The 23,837-nt window shown below is 42.7% G+C and overlaps 1 protein-coding gene across 2 annotated transcripts; it reads right to left on the bottom strand.

Moving 5' to 3' along the window:
- Positions 1 to 9,256: 9,256 nt before the first annotated feature.
- On the bottom strand, positions 9,257 to 19,598 carry LOC122001093. 2 transcript variants are annotated; one of them, XM_042555673.1, is made up of 2 exons: positions 15,107 to 19,598; positions 9,257 to 10,184 (listed from the first exon to the last, which is right to left on the bottom strand). In XM_042555673.1, the coding sequence occupies exon 1, from the start codon at positions 19,569 to 19,571 to the stop codon at positions 17,742 to 17,744; it is 1,830 nt and encodes a 609-aa protein (XP_042411607.1). In that variant the 5' UTR covers positions 19,572 to 19,598; the 3' UTR covers positions 9,257 to 10,184; positions 15,107 to 17,741. The 2 variants fall into 2 exon arrangements, with proteins under 2 accessions (XP_042411607.1, XP_042411609.1); XM_042555675.1 differs by having other exon boundaries at positions 16,008 to 19,598.
- Positions 19,599 to 23,837: the final 4,239 nt, after the last annotated feature.

Below are 23,837 nucleotides of genomic sequence, written 5' to 3'. Positions count from 1 at the left end.
GTTAGCAGTATCACCTTCTCTTAGGCCTTCCGCTCGGCTCTTAGCTATTGTTTCAACTGAGCGTCGGAACCCCGACCCCTGTCAGGGCACCTTTTACTGTTGGATGCTCATCGGTTGGCCGATCGGTCTATCCTTTTCTCCAAAGTCCGGTCGGCTCACCCTTCTCCGGTGGACCCCCCGGCCCTTTGATCTCCACGTGGCGTTGACCCCTCGCAATGGGGTCCTCTGCCTTGACCACCGGATCACTTGCCTTCCCCTCAAGTCTAGTCGAAGCAGGCGAAGTCCGACTGACTGGACTGCCGATCTGATCGAGTGACGACCGATACCTTAGTCCGCTCGGACTGGCTAATGGATGCTCAGCCGTTCGGCGATATCTCGCTCGTGCCTTGGAATTTATGCCGAAGTTTCTGTTAACCACGCGCGTTAACCCGTAACTTGTTGACACGTGGCTGCCTTTCTCTTGTCAGGGTATGGCGGTGGCGTCACATCCGATGGGACAGCCGCCGTTTGAAAGGAACGGCTGGATGATAACCTCGTTATCGACGACCTAGATCGGACGGTGGAAATTGATCGCTGCCGCCTTTATAAAGCTCCCGACCCCTGCTCTTCGCCGCATTTCGACCTCCTCGTTTCCAGACATCCCGCTACTCCTCTTTTCGCCGACGACCTTGCGTTTCAGCTCTCCGACAACTCCAAAGCTCCTTTCGATCATCTCCTTTGCCCGTAAGCCTTCCTTTCCCTTGCTGCCTCTTTTTTTTCTCTATTAGGTATCTTTTTCATCATCTTGCCATCTTCCCTAGTTTTATTTCTTTTTCCATCCATTCCACGTTTATTCCCGGTCCTAGACCATGACTAGTACCTCACAGTCGACCGGCGGCGCTCCTGGTTTGTGGTACACGACCATGGAGAGCCGTTTCGATGAGGAGGACGCGTTGCGTCTTGCTCGGACCTACGATATTCCTCCTGACCATCACCTAGTATTAGCCACACCGGCCGTTCGGCCCCATGAACCGCCGCCCGACACTGTTCTTTTCTTCCGAGATCAATTTTTGGCCGGGCTACGCTTCCCACCCCATAAGTTTATCTTGCAAGTCTGCAATTACTTCCGCATCCCACTCGGCCAGATAGTTCCTAACTCCATTAGGCTGCTGAACGGGGTGATAATTCTCTTTAAACTGAACGGCATCCCCCTCGACCCTAAGATTTTTCATTACTTTTATTACTCCAAGCAAGTCGAGTGGGGTACTTTCATTTTCCAGTCTAGGATAGGTTTCGTCCTCTTTGATAACATGCCGAGCTCCAACAAACATTGGAAGGAGCATTTTTTTCTACGTACGTTTTCCCGAGCCGCCGACCTTCCGTATCAAGTGGCAGACGGCGATGCCAGCGCAACCGGAGCTCGGCAAATTTAGAGGCGATGCAGCCTATCTTTATGCAGCCGATCGGCTGGTCGGCCAACGATATCACATCGATAAGCTGCTCCTTCCGGGAGTAATGTACATATTTGTCTTGTCTTCTACCCCAGCCGATCTTCCCTACAGCATGAGTAAGTTCCCTTATCTTCCCGTTTATTTTGTTCTAACTGATTTATTTTTTGCTTCTGCAGCTGAAGTTATGTGGCGCGCCAAGGCTACCGAGTGGCTGAAACTGCAAGCCGCCGAGATCGAGGCAGCCAAGAACAAGGAGATCGCCGAGCGGGGCCTTGCTCCAGCGGATCCGGCCGGCGAAGAAGGTGAGGGGACCCAGGATGTCCCCGAAGCCTTAGCCGCTCCTGCCTCTCACGACGAGGCTGCGGGCGACATAGAACCCTCCGATCAAGCCGAGGTAGAGGGCCGTTCGGCCGACAACATTCCTCTGGCAACTCGGAAGCGCAAACAGCCGGAGGCAACCTCTCAACCGATTCCATCCGATGAACCGCAATCCGAGACGGTTTCTATTGAGAGTACCCCGACGCCGCTCGACTCTCCAAGGGCAACCTCTGAGATGCCGCCCTCTAGTCCTCCAAGAACGCTGCGACGTATTAAGCGATTGGGCGACCGTCCTTCCTCCTCCGCCAGTGAGCCGTCTGGCAAGGCTACTGCTTCTAAAGGTGATCCGAGCGGTCCGAAATTGATAAAGACCATCTTGCACCTCCCGTCTGAAGAATACAAGGCAGCCGCTTATCGGTTTTATCGTCCCCGAGCAGCAAATCACACTCACGGGTCCCCTCGCCTAAGCTTGGGAGGATGCTCGTCTTCGGATCGCCATGATGACTCCTGGTCAGCTCGGCGACAGCAATCTACAACAGGCGACCAGGGTATGTTGTCTTGCTTTGTTAGTTATTTCGGATCGAGCTTCTAACCTACTCATATTCGTTCGCATAACTGGGTGGAGCAGATTGCCATCAGCAATCGCCTGGCCGAACTGGAGGACGAACTGAAGAAGCTCAAGGTTGCGGGGGACAGTAGACAATCGACGGCCGCTCTGGAGAAGGCCAAAAGGTTGCTGGAAGTTGAGCGGGGTAAGACTTCCGGCTTGACAAGCGAGGTTGCCCGCCTCGAAGCCTTAGTCAAGCAGCGGGATAAAGAAGTAAAGACCGCGACCACTCGGAAGCTCAAGGCCATTGATGATATGGACTTGATGAAGGTGGAGAACCGGGGGCTGGAACAACGGGTGAAGGAGCTAGACACCTCACTAACTGTCGAGCGGGAGGGTCGCTCCGCCGATCGGACCAAAGCAGAAGGAGCCTTGCAAGATCTTCAGGCTGCCCTGGATGCTTCCCAGACCGCTCTCAAGGATTACCATGATGGAGAGCCCGGTCGATCGACGGAGGTACGCAAAGCCTTCGTCCGCTCGGACGAGTTTGGCGAGAAATTTACCGACAAGCTCTCCTTGACTTTTGAGGAGGCAATCAAAGTGGCGATGGACTACATGAAGAACAAAGGCCATGCTCCTGCCGATCTGTCCGTCCCTGCCGAAGACCTGGCGACCATGATGGGCTCCATCCCTGACCATCTTTTTAATTTTGATGACTAAGAATCTGTCTATGAGGCTATTTTGTAATTTTTCTGTATCCGTGCCGGTTGGGGCAAACTTTAGAAATTTTGTCTATCCGCCGGTCGCCGTGAATGAACTGCGTCTTGTTATTTGCCCATTCTTCCTGCGTCCGATTTTTGTTTTTCGCCTTGGTCTTGAGCTTTTTGTGCCCCAAGTACATTTTATAAAGGGGTCGCTCGGCCTTACGCTATTACGTCGGATCCGACCGAGGGCTACGCAGAAAACCATCCATCCAGCGGCCATATAGGCTTTGGTCGCCCGTCGAATTTTACCTTCGGAACTGGACTACTGTCCGATCGGTGGGTTTATAAACGCCGAGTCATCTCTTGATGGTATTCCGCTCGGACGTTTATAGACGCCGGCTCGTCTATCGATATTTAACGTCAGAGCTCGACGGTCTTCCGCTCGGATGTTTATAGACGCCGGCTCGTCTCTCGATATTTAACGTCGGAGCTCGAAGGTCTTCCGCTCGGACGTTTATAGACGCCGGCTCGTCTCTCGATATTTAACATCGGAGCTCGACGGTCTTCTGCTCGGACGATTATAGACGCCGGCTCGTCTCTCGATATTTAACATCGGAGCTCGACGGTCTTCCGCTCGGACGTTTATAGATGTCGGCTCGTCTCTCGATATTTAACGTCAGAGTTCGACGGTCTTCTGCTCAGACGTTTATAGACGTCGGCTCGTCTCTCGATATTTAACGTCGGAGCTCGACAGTCTTCCGCTCGGACGTTTATAGACGCCGGCTCGTCTCTCGATATTTAACGTCGGAGCTCGACGGTCTTCCGCCGGACGTTTATAACGCCGCTCGTCTCGATATTTACCGTCGAGCTCGGCGGCCTTCCGCCGGGCGCTTATAGACACCGCCTGCGTCTCGATATTTAACGCCGAGCTCGGCGGTCTTCCGCTCGGACGTTTATAAACGCCGCTCGTCTCTCGATATTTAACGTCGAGCTCGGCGGTCTTCCGCCTGGAGCGTTTATAGCCGCTCGTCTCGATATTTAACGCCTGAGCTCGGCGGTCTTCCGCCGGACGCTTATAGACGCCGACTCGTCTCGATATTTAACGCCGAGCTCGGCGGTCTTCCGCCGGACGCTTTATAGACGCGGCTCGTCTCGATATTTAACGTCGAGCTCGGCGGTCTTCCGCCGGACGCTTTATAGACGCCTCGTCTCGATATTTAACGCGTGAGCTCGACGGTCTTCCGCCGGACGCTTTATAGACGCCGGCTCGTCTCGATATTTAACGTCGAGCTCGGCGGTCTTTCACTCGGGCGTTTATAACGCCGCCTCGTCTCGATATTTAATGCCGAGCTCGGCGCTCTTCCGCTCGACGCTTATAGACGCCGCTCGTCTCGATATTTAACGTCGGAGCTCGACGGTCTTCCGCTCGGACGTTTATAGACGCCGGCTCGTCTCTCGATATTTAACGTCGGAGCTCGTCGGTCTTCCTCTCGGACGTTTATAGACGTCGGCTCGTCTCTCGATATTTAACGTCGGAGCTCGACGGTCTTCCGCTCGGACGTTTATAGATGCCTGCTCGTCTCTCGATATTTAACGTCGGAGCTCGACGGTCTTCCGCTTGAACGTTTATAGACGTCGGCTCGTCTCTCGATATTTAACGTCGAAGCTCGACGGCCTTAAAGGCAAACTTGAGCCACTCGGTCAACACACTAGCCGTCCTTTGAATTAATTTTGCTTCCTGCATTACAAGGGTACACGCGACCAAAATGTATGCAAAAATAAGTTACATTAGTGCACCTTTCACCCAGCCCGATAAGGCTGGAGATGATTCGCGCTCCACGGCCTGTCCAGCTAGCGCCCATCTTCATCCTCCAGATAATAGGCGCCCGAGCGGAGCTTTTCAATAACCTTGAAGGGGCCCGCCCAAGGAGGTTCCAGCTTGCCGACGTCGCCAACCGGCTTGACTCTCTTCCAGACAAGATCGCCGACCTGGAATGATCTGGGGATTACGCGGCGGTTGTAGTTTCGCTTCATCCGCTGCCGGTACGCCATCAGCCGAATGGACGCCTTGGCTCTTTCTTCTTCGACCAAGTCCAGCTCCATGTTCCTCCGCTCGGCGTTGTCCTCATCATAATTTTGGATCCGAGCAGATTCGACGCCGACTTCAACAGGAATGACCGCTTCGCCGCCATACACCAGGTGGAAAGGCGTGATGCCCGTCCCTTCCTTTGGAGTCGTTCGGATGGCCCATAAGATGCCCGGCACTTCATCCACCCAACTTCCTCCCAAATGGTCGAGCCGAGCGCGCAGAATACGAAGAATTTCCCGATTGGCTACTTCGGCTTGACCATTGCTCTGGGGATATGCCACGGATGTGAAGTGTTGCTCGATGCCATAGCTTTTGCACCAATCTTCGAGCAACTTTCCCGTGAATTGCCGCCCATTATCGGAGATAAGTCGACGGGGGATGCCGAACCGACAGATGATGTTCTGCTAAATAAATTTCTTGACCATCTGCTCGATGATCTTGGCTAGCGGCTCGGCCTCCACCCACTTGGAAAAATAATCAACCGCCACCAATAAGAATTTTCACTGTCCGGTCGCCATAGGAAACGGACCCACAATATCCATTCCCCATTGGTCGAACGGGCAAGACACAGTGGCGGCCTTCATTTCCTCTGCCGGTCGGTGGTAGAAGTTATGGTACTTCTGGCACGAAAGGCACGTCGACACGGTCCGAGCAGCGTCTACTTGTAAGGTTGGCCAGAAGTACCCGGCCAATAGGATCTTCTTAGCTAGTGATCGTCCGCTCGGATTCCCTCCGCACGATCCTTGATGTACTTCTTGGAGGATGTAAGTCGAGTCCTCCGAGCTCACGCATTTCAACAGTGGGCGTGAGAAAGCCTTTTTGTAAAGCTGATCGCCGATGAGTGTGAACCGACCGGCTCTCCTCCTTAGCAGCTGGGCTTCATTCTCATTGGATGGTGTGGCGCCCGAGCGGAGGAACTCTATGATGGGTGTCCGCTAGTCGCTTGGAAACGTGAGGCCTTCCATCCGGTCGACGTGCGCCACCAACAGTACTTTTTCAATTGGCTGCTGAATGGCGACCGGCATTATTGAGCTCACGAGTTTCGCTAACTCATCGGCTGCTTGATTCTCTGCTCTGGGTATCTTCTGGACAATAACTTCTCTAAAATTGGCTTTAAGTTTCTCAAACGCTTCAGCGTAGAGTTTGAGCCAGACATCGTTAATTTCAAAAGTGCCAGAGAGCTGCTGCGCGGCCAACTGCGAATCCGAATGAAGTGTTACCCGACCGGCGCCAACATGACGAGCTGCCTGCAAGCCGGCTATGAGGGCCTCATACTCTACTTCATTGTTGGTAGCTTTATAATCCAGCCGGATGGATAAGTGCATCTTTTCTTCTTGAGGGGAGAGCAACAATATTCCAATCCCGCTTCCGAGCCGAGTGGACGACCCATCCACATATATTCTCCACATAGCTTCCGGCTCCGGCCTTTGCACCTCAGTCACAAAATCGGCCAAGGATTGTGCTTTGATCGTCGAGCGGGGCTGGTATTGGATGTCAAATTCACTTAACTCCGTCGTCCATTTGATGAGCCACCCGGACGCTTCTGGGTTCAATAATACACGCCCGAGCGGGCTATTGGTTTTGACAATGATGGTATGCGCCAAGAAGTATGGGCGAAGGCGCCGAGCAGCGAGGACCAGAGCAAAAGCCAGTTTTTCGAGCCCAGTGTAGCGAGATTCAGCATCTTTTAAAATATGACTAAGGAAATACACAGGCTCTTCTCCGCTCGCCCTTACTAGTGCTGAGCCAATTGCTTGCTCGGTGGAAGACAAATAGATACAAAGTGGCTCACCTGTAGCCGGCTTGGCTAATACCGGGAGGGAATTTAGATATGCCTTCAAATCTTTGAACGCCCGATCGCATTCTTCATCCCAGTGAAATTTAGTGGCCTTGCGCAAGATTTTGAAGAAAGGAAGGCTCCGGTCGGCGGTTTTGGATATGAATCTGGACAAAGCAGTTATCCGACAGGTCAAACGCTGCACTTCTCTTAGATTTCTTGGGGGCGGCATGTCTTGTAGGGCTTTTACTTTGCTGGGATTTGCTTCAATACCCCGCTCGGTCACTATATACCCCAAGAAACGCCCTCCTTTTGCTCCGAACAGGCACTTCTGAGGATTTAGCTTGACTCCATATTTGCGTAGCGTTCTACAAGTTTCTTCCATGTCCTTGAAGAGATTGGTCGCTCGGACGGACTTGATGAGAATGTCGTCCACGTACACTTCCAGATTTCGCCCGATCTGCTCTCTGAATACTTTGTTCATCAAGCGCTGATACGTGGCCCCCGCATTCTTCAATCCGAACGGCATCACATTATAGCAATAGGTGCCGTCGGCCGTCATGAAGCTGACTTTTTCCTGATCTTCACGGGCGAGCGGCACTTGATGATAGCCTTGGTAAGCATCGAGCATACATATTAATTCGCAGCCGGCAGTAGAGTCCACCAGCTGATCAATCCGGGGCAGGGGATAAAAGTCTTTCGGGCAGGCTTTGTTGAGATCCCGAAAATCGATGCACACTCTCCACTTGTTGTCGGGCTTGGAAACTAGCACCACATTCGCCAGCCAGCTCGGGAACTGCACCTCGCGTATATGGTCGGCCTCCAGAAGCTTCTTAACTTCCGCCCGGATTATGGCATTCTGTTCAGCGCTGAAATCCCTTTTTCTCTGCTTCACTGGCCGAGCGTCCGGTCGGACATGGAGCTCATGCTGCGCTATACTTGGTGCAATTCCGGGCAGCTCATGTGTCGACCAGACGAAGACATCATGGTTTCTTCGGAGGCATTGGATCACCTCCTCTTTCTGATTGGCCTCCAGATCTAACGCGATGAAGGTCGTGGCCTCCGATCGGGTCGGGTGTATCTGCACTTCCTCTTTTTCTTCATAACCTAAAGAGGGAGGCTTTTCAGTTATAGCATTCACCTCGATCCGTGGTGATTTCCGAGCGGCATTTGCTTCTGCTCAGACCATTTCAATGTAACATCGCCGAGCTGCCAGTTGGTCTCCCCGTACCTCTCCCACTCTGTCTTCGACGGGGAACTTGATCTTCTGGTGGAAGGTGGAGACGGCCGCCCGGAACTCGCTGAGCGCCGGTCGTCCCAAAATGACGTTGTACGATGAGGGAGAGTCGACCACCACGAAGTTTGCTGTCCGCATCCTCCTGAGCGGCTCCTCTCCCAGCGAGATAGCCAGCCGGATTTGCCCGATGGTATGTTCGAATTGACTGTCACGTATGAACTCCAAATTAATTAATCTTGAAAACCCTTAACTACTCCAGATTGTTGTAGTAAAAAGCCAAGGTCGAATATCTCAAGGAAACTAGTAATAGAATGTTTGATCTTAGACTAGAATTATTATTTTTTTTAGGTTTTCTCCTGATAAAATGGGGGTGGTTAGTTTGTTTCAAATCCTAACTTAAGAATTCAAATGCAGCTAATAACCTGATCCTATGTAATGATTAAATCCTAGCTTAAGAGAACTAACATACTCTATGATCTAGAAACTAAAAGAGATACATCAGAATTTAAATTGCATAAATGAATTTGTGCAGGAACTTGTCACAACTACGATTGCAGCGATGGAAAGTGCAAAAACAAAATAAAGATACCCAACTAGAGAAACAAGAGAAGCAGAATTTAATTTCAGAAATGAGATCTAAAGGAACAAAACTAGAACTACTCGTTCAGATTTAAAGAAACAACAAATTCGATGACAAGATCTAAAGAAAACAAGGATGCAGAAACAATAAACTGCAGAATTTTAATGACTAAAATCTGAAGAGAAGTAAAATAAAACAAAGCAACTCTCAAGAATTGTCAACTACTCAAAATTGAAACGATTAAAGTACCTCTAAGCAAACAAAATTAATTGCAATCAAACTACAACTACTCTTTACTGCTAAAGTAATAACATTCTTCTCTAAGACAAGATTGGAAACTAATTACACTAAACAAATCCTATGAAATTACTGCATCGAACACAAAGATTGAAACCTAATTACAATAACAGCAACTACTAGAATTACTGCATCAAGAGAAAAACAGAACAAAAACAGAACAAGTCCCTAAAGAATACTGCTAGAAATTTCTATATCAAATAACAGTAATCAAAGTTGCAGCAACTACAAGACGAGGAACTATTTAAACTCAACAAAATCTACTGAAATGATTGAATTGAAAACAAAGATTGTAAACTACTTTTATTAACAGAAACTTGCTGGAAATTCTGCATTACAGAACAGAGATTTAAAGCAAAATTCTGGAAAGAAACCAATCTATGCACTAAACTGAGCTACAAACAAGTTCTAGATCTAGCTAACAGCAGTAATGAAATGCAGGATTAAAACTAAACCAATTCCAATCACAACCAATTCTTGAATCACAACTCTTGTCGTCACACAAGAGTCCTCATTTGAAACCTCAAATGCGAAATCCAGAAAAGCAGAAAAAAAAAACGCAGCTGATCTGAGTTCAGATCTGAAACCCACTGATCTTAGCCAAAGAAACCTCTCTGGAAGAACACAAGTTCAGATCTGTGCAGAATTGTCGAAACCTGGATTTGCAATTCTATTCTGTGCTCAGCAATGACTTGCTGATGGGGCGTTGAATGTGGCTGGATTCAAGTCAAGAACCACCAGAGAGACCTCTTTGATGATTCCTGAAGATGGCTGATGAATTCATGCTGTCAACACCGTTCTAACAGGGGCGGAAAATGAAGAATCGAATCCCAGCAAAGCTTGCCGTCGAAACCTCTTTGGCAAACCTCCAGCTTCAGGAAATTAGGTCAGCAGCTTCCTTGCATCCTCCTCTATGGATCTGGAACTCAAGATCAGATTATCACTGGAATCGGGGGCATGCGCGCGCGCTCACGGAGAGGAAATCGCCGTTGGCACGATGAACAGTAGGCGCAGCCACTGTTCATCCGCGATTTTTTTGGGTTTTATAACAAGGTTTGAACCGGGATTTGCATTTGGCTTAGGGCTTAGTTTAGGAGGAAAATTAGGGATTTGATGATAAGGTTTGACATGGGTTAGCTCAAGAGGAAAGCTCCATTTAATGGATCGGGCCCAATCCAAATTCTTGTAGTCCAATGAGCCTATTCCTTCAAAACAAATAAAGTACCATTATTAGATAAGATTTCACAAGAAATATATAGAAAATGCAACAAGGCTCTAAATAATTCTCAACTCATAAGATATAAGATAAAACAAGAATTAATCATATGAGAAGATGCAAAATACTCAATTCAAGAGCCCAATTATGCACAAAAAATACTAGATATCAACTCCGCCACACTTAATCTTTTTGCTCGTCCCGGGCAAGAAAATAACTAAAGAAATGACCGAGGTTGCACCCCCCCCCCCCTTACCTTTCTTAATCATATTCAGAAGATAGTGAAAAGAAGTCACCTAAAATCATGAAGTTTCAAAAACTCAAGCAATCATGAACACCATTCTTACTTCGGTTAACCATTTAATGATTTCATCCATCATGAATAAAATGAAAATAATAACACAACTAGTCCTCACATGGTAGTTTTTTGTGGCTCTCATCCTAATTTCAAATTCATGTAATTGTGGAGATCACTCAAGCTACTTATGGCAAAAGCACTACCATATGCTTGCTCTTCATCTAATTCTCACCTCCATCACAGATATCAAAATACATCCTTATGAAGGTTCATTGAAAGTATAAAGGAAAACAAAAAGCAAAAGCAAATGGAAGCATTAGAATTACAAAGGTAAGTAAAAGAACATAGATTAAAGTAGAAGTGGAAGACATGGAATGAGAATGCTATGTGATGCTAATTTTCGGCCATGGCATTCAATGCTGTTCTCTTAGTCTTGATGCTAATTTTCATGGCCGATACTTCACCCAGCACTTCCCCTCTAAATCTGCAGATTCAACAAGAACAGATCTATACAATCAGAATTAGTTCTGAAAATGGCTCCAGAATGTCCTTCATGGCATATTCAGCCATTGCATGCTATTGCTTCCATCTATTCTGTATAAACAACAATTTCATGATAACCCCTGATAATTCACAGATTTGCTCAGAAATAATGTGAATATGTACTCATTCTTCAGTGTATCAATAGGAGATTGAATTCAAGCAGAGATTTGGCACAAAACTGATTTCAGCTCCACAGTCAAGCACTGCTTCTGCATTTCTATTTCCAGATGGCATTCCTGAATTTCATCATCATTTTTTTAATATTTTGAGATGTCATAGAAGGTAGAATACCATTTGTTTCAGTACAATATAGAGCTTAACTTGAGTTTCTCATTGATTAAAATCTGCCACTAGATTTTGATACTCCATTTGATACTCAATAATTTCCAGCTTCTTTAATTCTACATCCACAGATTTCTACATTTCCACTCCAACTCATCACTGATTCAATAGAGTTTGGCTGCCACAAAATTTGTAGTTTAAGAAATCAGATATTAACACTTAAATGTTCCAACAAAATTCCCTGAATTCCTTACTCACAACCTAAACAGATATCAGTAAAGTTTCAGTTTAAGCAATTCAGTGTTTTGGACAAAACCCAAGCTACAGAATTATTTCAGATTCAATTTTTCAGCTGTATGTTTCTGTTTCTGTGTCCATTTCACCGTCTACAAATCATGCAAGTTATAGAGAAACAAGATCATCATTTCACCACAATCAATCAATAGCTGGATTCTGATTTTCCAGTGATCCAATAGCTCTACAACATATAGCACAGTTTAGTGCCATTCTGAATTTCTCATACAGCTCGGACTTTGTACCAACTACACATCATTAGCTGCCCTAAAATCTCAACTTCTCTTCATCTAGCTTCTTGTGATCCCTATTGATGCATACGTCACAGAATTACAAGCTTCAGCAATTCTAACTTGTTACAACTTAATCCCCAGATTGGCACAGAAATAACCATTAGCAGAATTTCTGAAATTTCTGCTTTGCTGATTCTTCAACTTTCCTGTTTATTTTAATTTGACCCTTCAAAAGACTATTTTATCCATCATCCAGTAACAATCAGTTATCATTCAATCCCTTCCATCCAAAAAGATCAGGATGCAGTCTTGCACATTCCTGCATATCAACTACTACATTTCTGTGATTAAGCATTTTCTGCATATGCTTCAACCTCATGACTAATATTCTTGCTCTCTCTTCTCTGATCTCACTTGTCCCAGTTTATTCCCTCAGCACTAAAGAATCAATTGAAACTGATTTACTTCAACTTCAGCTAACAGCTCTCAGCTTTTGCAACTCTGCACACATCTGCAATTCTGTTTTCAGTTTCTACATTTCTGCACACATCTGCATTTCTGTATTTCTTCACAAAACTAAATACATTTCTGTGTTTTCAATTTTGTACATTTCTGTATTTCTGCTTTTTTTTTTTTTTTTTCAAGATTAGCTCTCATCCAATTCTGCACAGATTAGCCTTCATCCAATTTCTCAGCTAGCCACTGTTTCCTGCACACATGTATTCAGTTTCTCGAGATCAAAATTGACATGACAAATCTGAAATACCATTTATTTCTGCATCTTGCAAGACTTCCCTTGAACATTTCAGTCATTGAAATGTTGCATCAGATTTGTGATACACTTTGATACTAAATTCCAGCTCTTCATATGCTGCACATGGCCTTCTGCATTCCTGATATCTCCAGTAACTGAACTTCAGACTAGAAGTGGTTAATGACACAAGTATTCCATTTGTCACTTCACATTTCAAAACTCTCAATAAATATGTCATTAGCAACTGTTCACAACAACAACTTCTGAATTCCTGCACACTGCCACAACCAGATTTCCTAGCTCATAAAAGACCATCATAGTATCAATTTCCGAAATTTGAAACTATTTGAACTTGCTCTATGAATGATTAAAATCCAATAGTGATTAAGTAGTTGAGCATACATACATACCACACTCCTGCTCCCACATTGAATGTATCAATTGCTGGTACACAACACAACAATCATCCTCAATCAAAGACTAAATATCTCCCCCACACTTAAATATTTGTCCGTCCCGGTCAAAATAAAAGCATCACATAACATCCCATGTAACCATATCCAAGATAATAAAACAAGGGAAAAGATAAATGATATGATGGTATAGGAAAATAGAATTAGTGATAACTAGTGGGGAATTGGAATAACCTTCATTAAAATGATTTAATCTCTGATCAAGTGGAATGTTGAAAAGATTCAAGCAAGTTCTAGAGTGATAAAAACCATCAGTGCATCACACAATTAGGCTCAATCCTCACTAGGCAAGCAAAAGTTATTATCTCAAATTATCAATTAGAATTCATCACTAAATGTTAACCTTACGCAAGCCTAGAATTCATTTATGCAACAAAGACTTAAAACTTCATGCTCAAATGTAACTTTATTTTAAAACCTCTAAAATGATATAAAGAAGTGTAAAGGGAGGTACCATTATTAACCAAAAACTACCAAATTTGATTCAAAGGTTTTTACAGGGACATGATTCCTAAAATTTGAATTATTATATGTGAAAGTAAAACTACTAAGAAAACTAAGAAGTTAAATCGGCCACCAAATGATGATATCTTATTCACTATGACCGAATTCATTATTAGAAAACATAAAAACTACCAAAACGAACAAGTGAATTATTCATGTAATTATGTCATGACATGTATATCTACAAAGGCATGAAGTAATGAGAAATAGCAAGTCTTCCCTGTCACATTGAATAGATGGCTTCGGTACTGTTCAATTCTTGCATTACCATCCCTTTTGCTCCTTCATGAAATATCTTTAGCCTATGTCCATTTACTTTGAATTTCCGATCAGTAGACTCTTCCTTTATTTCCAATACTCCATAGGGGAAAATGTTAGTCACACTAAAGGGTCCTTCCCAACGAGACTTCAATGTGCCTTTCATCAATTTAAGCCGGGATTTATACAAAAGCACTTTGTCACCAATTTTGAACTCCTTCCCTATAATGTGCTTGTCATGAAAATTCTTGGTCTTTTCCTTGTAGATCCTTGAGTTCTCAAATGCCTCTAGTCTAATCTCTTCAAGTTCTTGGAGTTGTAACTTCCTCTCTTCCCCAGCTGTGCTAGCATCAAAATTACAAGCTTTCACTGCCCAAAATGCTCTATGTTCAATTTCCACTGGAAGATGACAAGCTTTACCATACACCATCCTATATGGAGACATCCCTATGGGTGTTTTGAAAGCTGTTCTGTAAGCCCAAAGTGCATCATTTAATCTCTTACTCCAATCTTTCTTGTCAGGCCTCACTGTTTTCTCCAAAATTGACTTCACTTCTCTATTTGATACCTCAGCTTGTCCATTTGTTTGGGGATGATAGGGAGTGGAAACTCTATGTGAAACTCCATATCTGCTCAACATAGCCTTCATGCGTTTGTTACAAAAATGTGACCCTCGATCACTGATTATTGCCCTGGGCATGCCAAACCTGCAGAAAATATGTGTCCTGACAAAACTAACAACAACTGAAGAATCATCAGTCCTGGTGGGGATGGCCTCCACCCATTTGGAAACATAATCAACTGCTAGCAAAATATATGAAAATCCAAAAGAGACAGGAAATGGACCCATGAAATCAATGCCCCATACATCAAAGACCTCACAAAATAGCATGAAATGTTGAGACATTTCATTCCTAGGTCCTATGTTTCCAGTTCGTTGACACCTATCACATGATCTACAAAAAATATAGGCATCACGAAAGAGGGTGGGCCAGTACAAACCACATTCCAAAACTTTCCTCGCAGTCCTTTGGGGTCCAAAATGCCCCCCACACTCAAATGAATGACAAAATGTAAGTACAGATTGGAACTCAAAATCAGGTATGCATCTCCTAATAATCTGATCACTACAAAATTTCCACAGATAAGGATCATCCCACACATAATATTTTGAATCATGTTTCAATTTGTCCTTTTGAGCTTTTGAAAATTGTGCAGGAAAAACATTACCTACTAAAAAATTAACCAGATCTGCATACCATGGAGACTCACCATGCACCCTGAAGAGATGCTCATCTCTAAAATCATCATCAATAACCGTGTGGTCCAAATCCCCTTCAATTCTACTTAAATGATCTGCAACCAAGTTCTCCTTCCCACTCCTATCACGAATCTCTAAATCAAACTCCTGGAGAAGAAGCATCCATCTAATCAATCTGGGCTTAACATCTGGCTTCTTGAGGAGAAACTTCAATGCTGCATGATCAGAAAATACAACCACGTGAGAACATAATAAATATGATCTGAATTTATCTAAAGCAAAAACAATGGCAAGAAGTTCTTTTTCTGTCGTGGTGTAGTTTGCTTAAGCCGAATCTAAGGTCTTCGATGCATAACAGATCACATGTGGTGCTCCCTCTACTCTCTGTGCAAGTACTGCCCCTATGGCAAAATTCGAAGCATCACACATCAGCTCAAAAGGTAAAGCCCAATCTGGTGGCTTAATAATAGGTGCAGAAACCAAAGCCTCCTTCAATCTCTGAAAGGCTTCCTTACACCTCTGATCAAAATGAAACTCCACATCTTTCTGAAGCAACTGAGACAATGGAAGAGCGATCTGACTAAAGTCCCTAATAAATCTCTTGTAGAATCCTGCATGGCCAAGAAAAGCTCGAACATCCCGCACGCATGCGGGGTAAGATAAAGAAGATATAGCACTAACTTTAGCAGGATCTACCTCAATACCTTTCCTAGAGACTATGTGTCCTAAAACAATACCATGCTCAACCATAAAATGACATTTTTCAAAATTAAGTACCAAGTCAGTCTCAATGCATCTATCTAAAACCCTAGAGAAATTTTCTAGACATGCATCAAATGATGAACCATATACAGAAAAATCATCCATGAAAACCTCCATGCAATGCTCTAATAAATCACCAAAAATACTTACCATGCATCGCTGAAAAGTTCCTGGAGCGTTGCATAATCCAAATGGCATCCGTCTATAGGCAAATGTACCGAAAGGACAAGTGAAGGTGGTCTTCTCTTGATCCTCTGGGTCGATGCAAATATGAAAATATCCCGTGTAACCATCTAGGAAGCAATAATGTGACTTGCCCGCTAGTCTTTCCAACATCTGATCAATAAAAGGTAGGGGGTAGTGGTCCTTTCTGCTTGCTTGGTTCAGTTTCCTATAGTCCACACAAACTCTCCAAGAATTTTTCACTCTGGTGGGCACCAACTCATTCTCTTCATTAGTCACAACTGTCACTCCTGATTTCTTTGGAACCACGTGGATGGGGCTTACCCACTTACTGTCAGAAATAGGGTAAATGATACCTGCCTGTAGCAGTCTAGTCACCTCTTTCATTACTACATCAAGGATTAGTGGGTTAAGTCTCCTCTGGGGCTATCTCACTGGTTTCACATCCTCCTCCAAATACATCCTATGCATGCAAATAGAAGGACTAATACCAGGAATATCTACTAAAGTCCATCCAATGGCCTTCCTGTGCTGCCTCAGAATCTCTAATAATCTGCTTTCTTGTTCTGGTTCAAGATTCTGGTCTATGATGACAGGTAGCTGCTGGTTCTCTCCTAAATAAGCATACTTCAAATGTGGCGGCAATGGCTTCAACTCATCCTGTGTCTGGTCAACTGAAAGCGATCCTAGGGGTAATGCTTCTTCTAAGCAATCCCCTACGCATAATTTCTCTTCTCTGGGCGATCCTAGGGATAGAGCTTCTCCTAAGCAATCCCCTACGCATAAATTATCTCTCTCACTCGGATATACTCCACAAGACTCATCATCCACTCCCAAGGCTGAAATATCCTCCTCTTCTGAAAACAAAAAATCACCTATACCACCCTCTGCAGCATTTGAGTCTGAATCAATCACTGAAAAGAAATCTATACTGTCTAGCTCCTCTGAAATATCCAAACTAAGAATTGAATGATCCTCTCTAGGATACTTCATAGCGTCAAAAATACTGAATTGGACCACTGTGTCTCCTATCTCTATAGAAAGTGTGCCCGCATGAACATCAATCTTGGTCCTTGCAGTCTTCAAAAATGGTCATCCTAGAATGAGTGGAGATCTACTGGCCAGATAGTCTCCCTCCATGTCGAGGATATAAAAATCTGCAGGAAAGATAAGTTCTCTCACATTCACCAATACATCTTCAATAACTCCAGCTGGATGAGTCTGACTGCGGTCAGCTAACTGAATGACTACTCCTGTAGGTTGTAATGGTCCAATCCCTAATGTCTGAAAAACTGATTTTGGCATCACATTAATTGAAGCTCCCAAATCTAGCATGGCATCTTTAAACAGATTACTCCCAATTTCACAAGGAACCGTAAAAACTTCAGGATCTTCGCATTTCTGAGGAACTGTTTAAAGAAGTGCAGACACATTCTTGCCCATGCTAATCAACTCATTCCCCTTCAATTTCTTCTTGTGCACACAAAGATCCTTCAAAAATTTCGCATATTTTGGAATTTGCTTGATCATTGTGAGTAAAGGAACATTTACTTCCACCTTGCTGAATAAGTCCACAAGCTCCTGGAACTCCTTTGCTTTCTCTTCCTCTACATTCTTCCTTGGTTGAACTCTGCGTTGAGGGAAAGGCAATGGAATGTTCTGCTCTGAATTCTGAAATCCTGCATTTCCAGATTTGCTGCTTTATGAAGTTGTTGCTGGAAAATGTTCAGCTGGACAAGAGTTGCTGGAAAAATCTGGCATCAGATTTCCACCTCCTTGTGCATGCTCCAAACCGTAGGGATCAATGTGAATTGGATTAGAACTTGAAACTGGCACATTCTGCACTTCTGGGAGTTCTTCATTGCTGAAACTGGATGGCTGGATTTCTGAAAAATTTTCAGCAGCAGCTCTTCCTCTTGAAGATTCTGAAATTTTTCTTCCACTCCTTAAAGTTAATGCACTAACGTTCCCTTTAGGATTAGGAATTGTTTGAGATGGCAATTGACTCGATCCCTGAGCTTGAATCTGATTAATGCTAGAAGCCAATTGCCCAATCTGCCTTTCCTGATTTTGTTGCTGCTGAAGAATTTGCTGCATCAATTCCTCCAATCTAGCTTGCTGTGGATCTGAATTTGAAACATTATTGGAACCTCCTTGAGTTAAACTCATCTTTGTAGGTGCTGGAAGTGCTGGAATTGATTGCTGGAAATTCTGATTTTGATATTGATAATGCTGATTCTGATTCAGATTCTGAAATTGCTGATAAGGCTGATACGATTGCTGATATTGATTTGCAGGCTGGTAATGATGCTGAAAACCTTGCTGGAAATTCTGATTATACTGCTGGAAACCTTGCTGAGGTTGCTGGAAATTGCTGGAAGTGTGGCTGAAATGCTGATTTGAAGATGGATGTTGATAGAATGAATTGCCATACTTCAAATTTGGATGATCTCTCCAACTCGGATTATATGTAGATGAATACGGGTCATGTTTTTGTTGGAACTGAGCTCTAGAGAATGCTGCCAAAGATTCATCTTGAATGAGATTTGGACAAAGTTCTGAAAGGTGATCTGGACTCGAACAAATGCTACAAACTATGCTTTGTTTACATGGAAATTGCATATTCGGCACAACAGAAGGTTGAGTAGCATTGTTCAAGGCTAATTGTTTCACCAAGGTCGTTAATTCCATCAATGAATTCTTTATCTCCTTTTGTTCATTAGAAACCATTTGAACTTCACCAACTCCTCTAGTAGTGAGTGCTCTACTTCCAAATTGCTGTGAATTTTCAGCCATGTTCGAAATTAGCTCCCGTGCTTGCTCTGGAGTCTTGTTTACTAAAGCTCCTCCAGCTGCTGCATCTATCATACTTCTGTCCATAGGTAATAAACCCTCATAGAAGTATTGGACTAACAACTGCTCACTTATTTGGTGTTGAGGACAACTTGAACATAATTTCTTGAATCTCTCCCAATAATCATAAAGTGTCTCTCCCACCACTTGTTGAATCCCATAGATGCTTTTCCTAATAGTTGCAGTCCTCGAGGCAGGAAAGAATTTCTCCAAGAAAGCCTTCTTCATATCTATCCATGAAGTTATAAATCCCGGTGGCAAATAATACAACCAATCTTTTGCTACTCCAGTAAGTGAAAATGGAAAAGCCCTTATCTTGATATCCTCTTCTGAAATTCCTTGTGGTTTCATGGTTGAACAAACCAAATGGAATTCATGCAAATGTCTGTTTGGGTCTTCTCTAGATAATCCTTGATATTTGGGAAGCAAATGAATCAACCCTGATCTCAACTCAAAATCACGAGCTAAAGTTGGGTAAGTGATACATGAATACTTGAAAGCCTCATCAGGAGCTGCAAGCTCCTTCATTGTCCTACTATGATCAGCCATGGGGGTATCTGAAGATGATAAAGAACTTCCTGAGTCCTCTGAAATTTTCTCCTGAATTCTCAAAGCTCTGAAGGTCCTTTCAATTTCCGGATCAATATCAAGTAACTTATCACATGAAGACCTGGTCATACCACCAAAAATCAATAATTAGAACAAAAGTGGATAGGCAATAAAACAAAGAAAGTGAAAACAAAGAAAAGATAAACTATGCACAATCTAAAAACAAACAAACTCTACTAGTCTCCCCGGCAACGGCGCCAAAATTTGGTACGTTCGAATTGACTGTCACGTATGAACTCCAAATTAATTAATCTTGAAAACCCTTAACTACTCCAGATTGTTGTAGTAAAAAGCCAAGGTCGAATATCTCAAGGAAACTAGTAATAGAATGTTTGATCTTAGACTAGAATTATTATTTTTTTTAGGTTTTCTCCTGATAAAATGGGGGTGGTTAGTTTGTTTCAAATCCTAACTTAAGAATTCAAATGCAGCTAATAACCTGATCCTATGTAATGATTAAATCCTAGCTTAAGAGAACTAACATACTCTATGATCTAGAAACTAAAAGAGATACATCAGAATTTAAATTGCATAAATGAATTTGTGCAGGAACTTGTCACAACTACGATTGCAGCGATGGAAAGTGCAAAAACAAAATAAAGATACCCAACTAGAGAAACAAGAGAAGCAGAATTTAATTTCAGAAATGAGATCTAAAGGAACAAAACTAGAACTACTCGTTCAGATTTAAAGAAACAACAAATTCGATGACAAGATCTAAAGAAAACAAGGATGCAGAAACAATAAACTGCAGAATTTTAATGACTAAAATCTGAAGAGAAGTAAAATAAAACAAAGCAACTCTCAAGAATTGTCAACTACTCAAAATTGAAACGATTAAAGTACCTCTAAGCAAACAAAATTAATTGCAATCAAACTACAACTACTCTTTACTGCTAAAGTAATAACATTCTTCTCTAAGACAAGATTGGAAACTAATTACACTAAACAGATCCTATGAAATTACTACATCGAACACAAAGATTGAAACCTAATTACAATAACAGCAACTACTAGAATTACTGCATCAAGAGAAAAACAGAACAAAAACAGAACAAGTCCCTAAAGAATACTGTTGGAAATTTCTATATCAAATAACAGTAATCAAAGCTGCAGCAACTACAAGACCAGGAACTATTTAAACTCAACAAAATCTACTGAAATGATTGAATTGAAAACAAAGATTGTAAACTACTTTTATTAACAGAAACTTGCTGGAAATTCTGCATTACAGAACAGAGATTTAAAGCAAAATTCTGGAAAGAAACCAATCTATGCACTAAACTGAGCTACAAACTAGTTCTAGATCTAGCTAACAGCAGTAATGAAATGCAGGATTAAAACTAAACCAATTCCAATCACAACCAATTCTTGAATCACAACTCTTGTCGTCACACAAGAGTCCTCATTTGAAACCTCAAATGCGAAATCCAGAAAAGCAGAAAAAAAAACGCAGTTGATCTGAGTTCAAATATGAAACCCACTGTTCTTAGCCAAAGAAACCTCTCTGGAAGAACACAAGTTCAGATCTGTGCAGAATTGTCGAAACCTGGATTTGCAATTCTATTCTGTGCTCAGCAATGACTTGCTGATGGGGCGTTGAATGTGGCTGGATTCAAGTCAAGAACCACCAGAGAGACCTCTTTGATGATTCCTGAAGATGGTTGATGAATTCCTGCTGTCAACACCGTTCTAACAGGGGCGGAAAATGAAGAATCGAATCCCAGCAAAGCTTGCCGTCGAAACCTCTTTGGCAAACCTCCAGCTTCAGGAAATTAGGTCAGCAGCTTCCTTGCATCCTCCTCTATGGATCTGGAACTCAAGATCAGATTATCACTGGAATCGGGGGCATGCGCGCGCGCTCACGGAGAGGAAATCGCCGTTGGCACGATGAACAGTAGGCGCAGCCACTGTTCATCCGCGATTTTTTTGGGTTTTATACCAAGGTTTGAACCGGGATTTGCATTTGGCTTAGGGCTTAGTTTAGGAGGGAAATTAGGGATTTGATGATAAGGTTTGACATGGGTTAGCTCAAGAGGAAAGCTCCATTTAATGGATCGGGTCCAATCCAAATTCTTGTAGTCCAATGAGCCTATTCCTTCAAAACAAATAAAGTACCATTATTAGATAAGATTCCACAAGAAATATATAGAAAATGCAACAAGGCTCTAAATAATTCTCAACTCATAAGATATAAGATAAAACAAGAATTAATCGTATGAGAAGATGCAAAATACTCAATTCAAGAGCCCAATTATGCACAAAAAAATACTAGATATCAACTCCCCCACACTTAATCTTTTTGCTCATCCCGGGCAAGTAAATAACTAAAGAAATGACCGAGGTTGCACCCCCCCCCCCCCCTTACCTTTCTTAATCATATTCAGAAGATAGTGAAAAGAAGTCACCTAAAATCATGAAGTTTCAAAAACTCAAGCAATCATGAACACCATTCTTACTTCGGTTAACCATTTAATGATTTCATCCATCATGAATTAATTGAAAATAATAACACAACTAGTCCACACATGGTAGTTTTTAGTGGCTCTCATCCTAATTTCAAATTCATGTAATTGTGGAGATCACTCAAGCTACTTATGGCAAAAGCACTACCATATGCTTGCTCTTCATCTAATTCTCACCTCCATCACAGATATCAAAATACATCCTTATGAAGGTTCATTGAAAGTATAAAGGAAAACAAAAAGCAAAAGCAAATGGAAGCATTAGAATTACAAAGGTAAGTAAAAGAACAGAGATTAAAGTAGAAGTGGAAGACATGGAATGAGAATGCTATGTGATGCTAATTTTCGGCCATGGCATTCAATGCTGTTCTCTTAGTCTTGATGCTAATTTTCATGGCCGATACTTCACCCAGCACTTCCCCTCTAAATCTGCAGATTCAACAAGAACAGATCTATACAATCAGAATTAGTTCTGAAAATGGCTCCAGAATGTCCTTCATGGCATATTCAGCCATTGCATGCTATTGCTTCCATCTATTCTGTATAAAACAACAATTTCATGATAACCCCTGATAATTCACAGATTTGCTCAGAAATAATGTGAATATGTACTCATTCGCCAGTGTATCAATAGGAGATTGAATTCAAGCAGAGATTTGGCACAAAACTGATTTCAGCTCCATAGTCAAGCACTGCTTCTGCATTTCTGTTTCCAGATGGCATTCCTGAATTTCATCATCATTTTTTTAATATTTTGAGATGTCATAGAAGGTAGAATATCATTTGTTTCAGTACAATATAGAGCTTAACTTGAGTTTCTCATTGATTAAAATCTGCCACTAGATTTTGATACTCCATTTAATACTCAATAATTTCCAGCTTCTTTAATTCTACATCCACAGATTTCTACATTTCCACTCCAACTCATCACTGATTCAATAGAGTTTGGCTGCCACAAAATTTGTAGTTTAAGAAATCAGATATTAACACTTAAATGTTCCAACAAAATTCCCTGAATTCCTTACTCACAACCTAAACAGATATCAGTAAAGTTTCAGTTTAAGCAATTCAGTGTTTTGGACAAAACCCAAGCTACAGAATTATTTCAGATTCAATTTTTCAGCTGTATGTTTCTGTTTCTGTGTCCATTTCACCGTCTACAAATCATGCAAGTTATAGAGAAACAAGATCATCATTTCACCACAATCAATCAACAGCTGGATTCTGATTTTCCAGTGATCCAATAGCTCTACAACATATAGCACAGTTTAGTGCCATTCTGAATTTCTCATACAGCTCGGACTTTGCACCAACTACACATCATTAGCTGCCCTAAAATCTCAACTCCTCTTTATCTAGCTTCTTGTGATCTCTATTGATGCATACTTCACAGAATTACAAGCTTCAGCAATTCTAACTTGTTACAACTTGATCCCCAGATTGGCACAGAAGTAACCATTAGCAGAATTTCTGAAATTTCTGCTTTGCTGATTCTTCAACTTTCCTGTTTATTTTAATTTGACCCTTCAAAAGACTATTTTATCCATCATCTAGTAACAATCAGTTATCATTCAATCCCTTCCATCCAAAAAGATCAGGATGCAGTCTTGCACATTCCTGCATATCAACTACTACATTTCTGTGATTAAGCATTTTCTGCATATGCTTCAACCTCATGACTAATATTCTTGCTCTCTCTTCTCTGATCTCACTTGTCCCAGTTTATTCCCTCAGCACTAAAGAATCAATTGAAACTGATTTACTTCAACTTCAGCTAACAGCTCTCAGCTTTTGCAACTCTGCACACATCTACAATTCTGTTTTCAGTTTCTACATTTCTGCACACATCTGCATTTCTGTATTCTACACA

The sequence above is a fragment of the Zingiber officinale genome, chromosome 7A (assembly GCF_018446385.1).
Source record: "Zingiber officinale cultivar Zhangliang chromosome 7A, Zo_v1.1, whole genome shotgun sequence".
NCBI classification, from domain to species: domain Eukaryota; kingdom Viridiplantae; phylum Streptophyta; class Magnoliopsida; order Zingiberales; family Zingiberaceae; genus Zingiber; species Zingiber officinale.
This window is presented reverse-complemented; position numbering and strand designations above follow the sequence as displayed.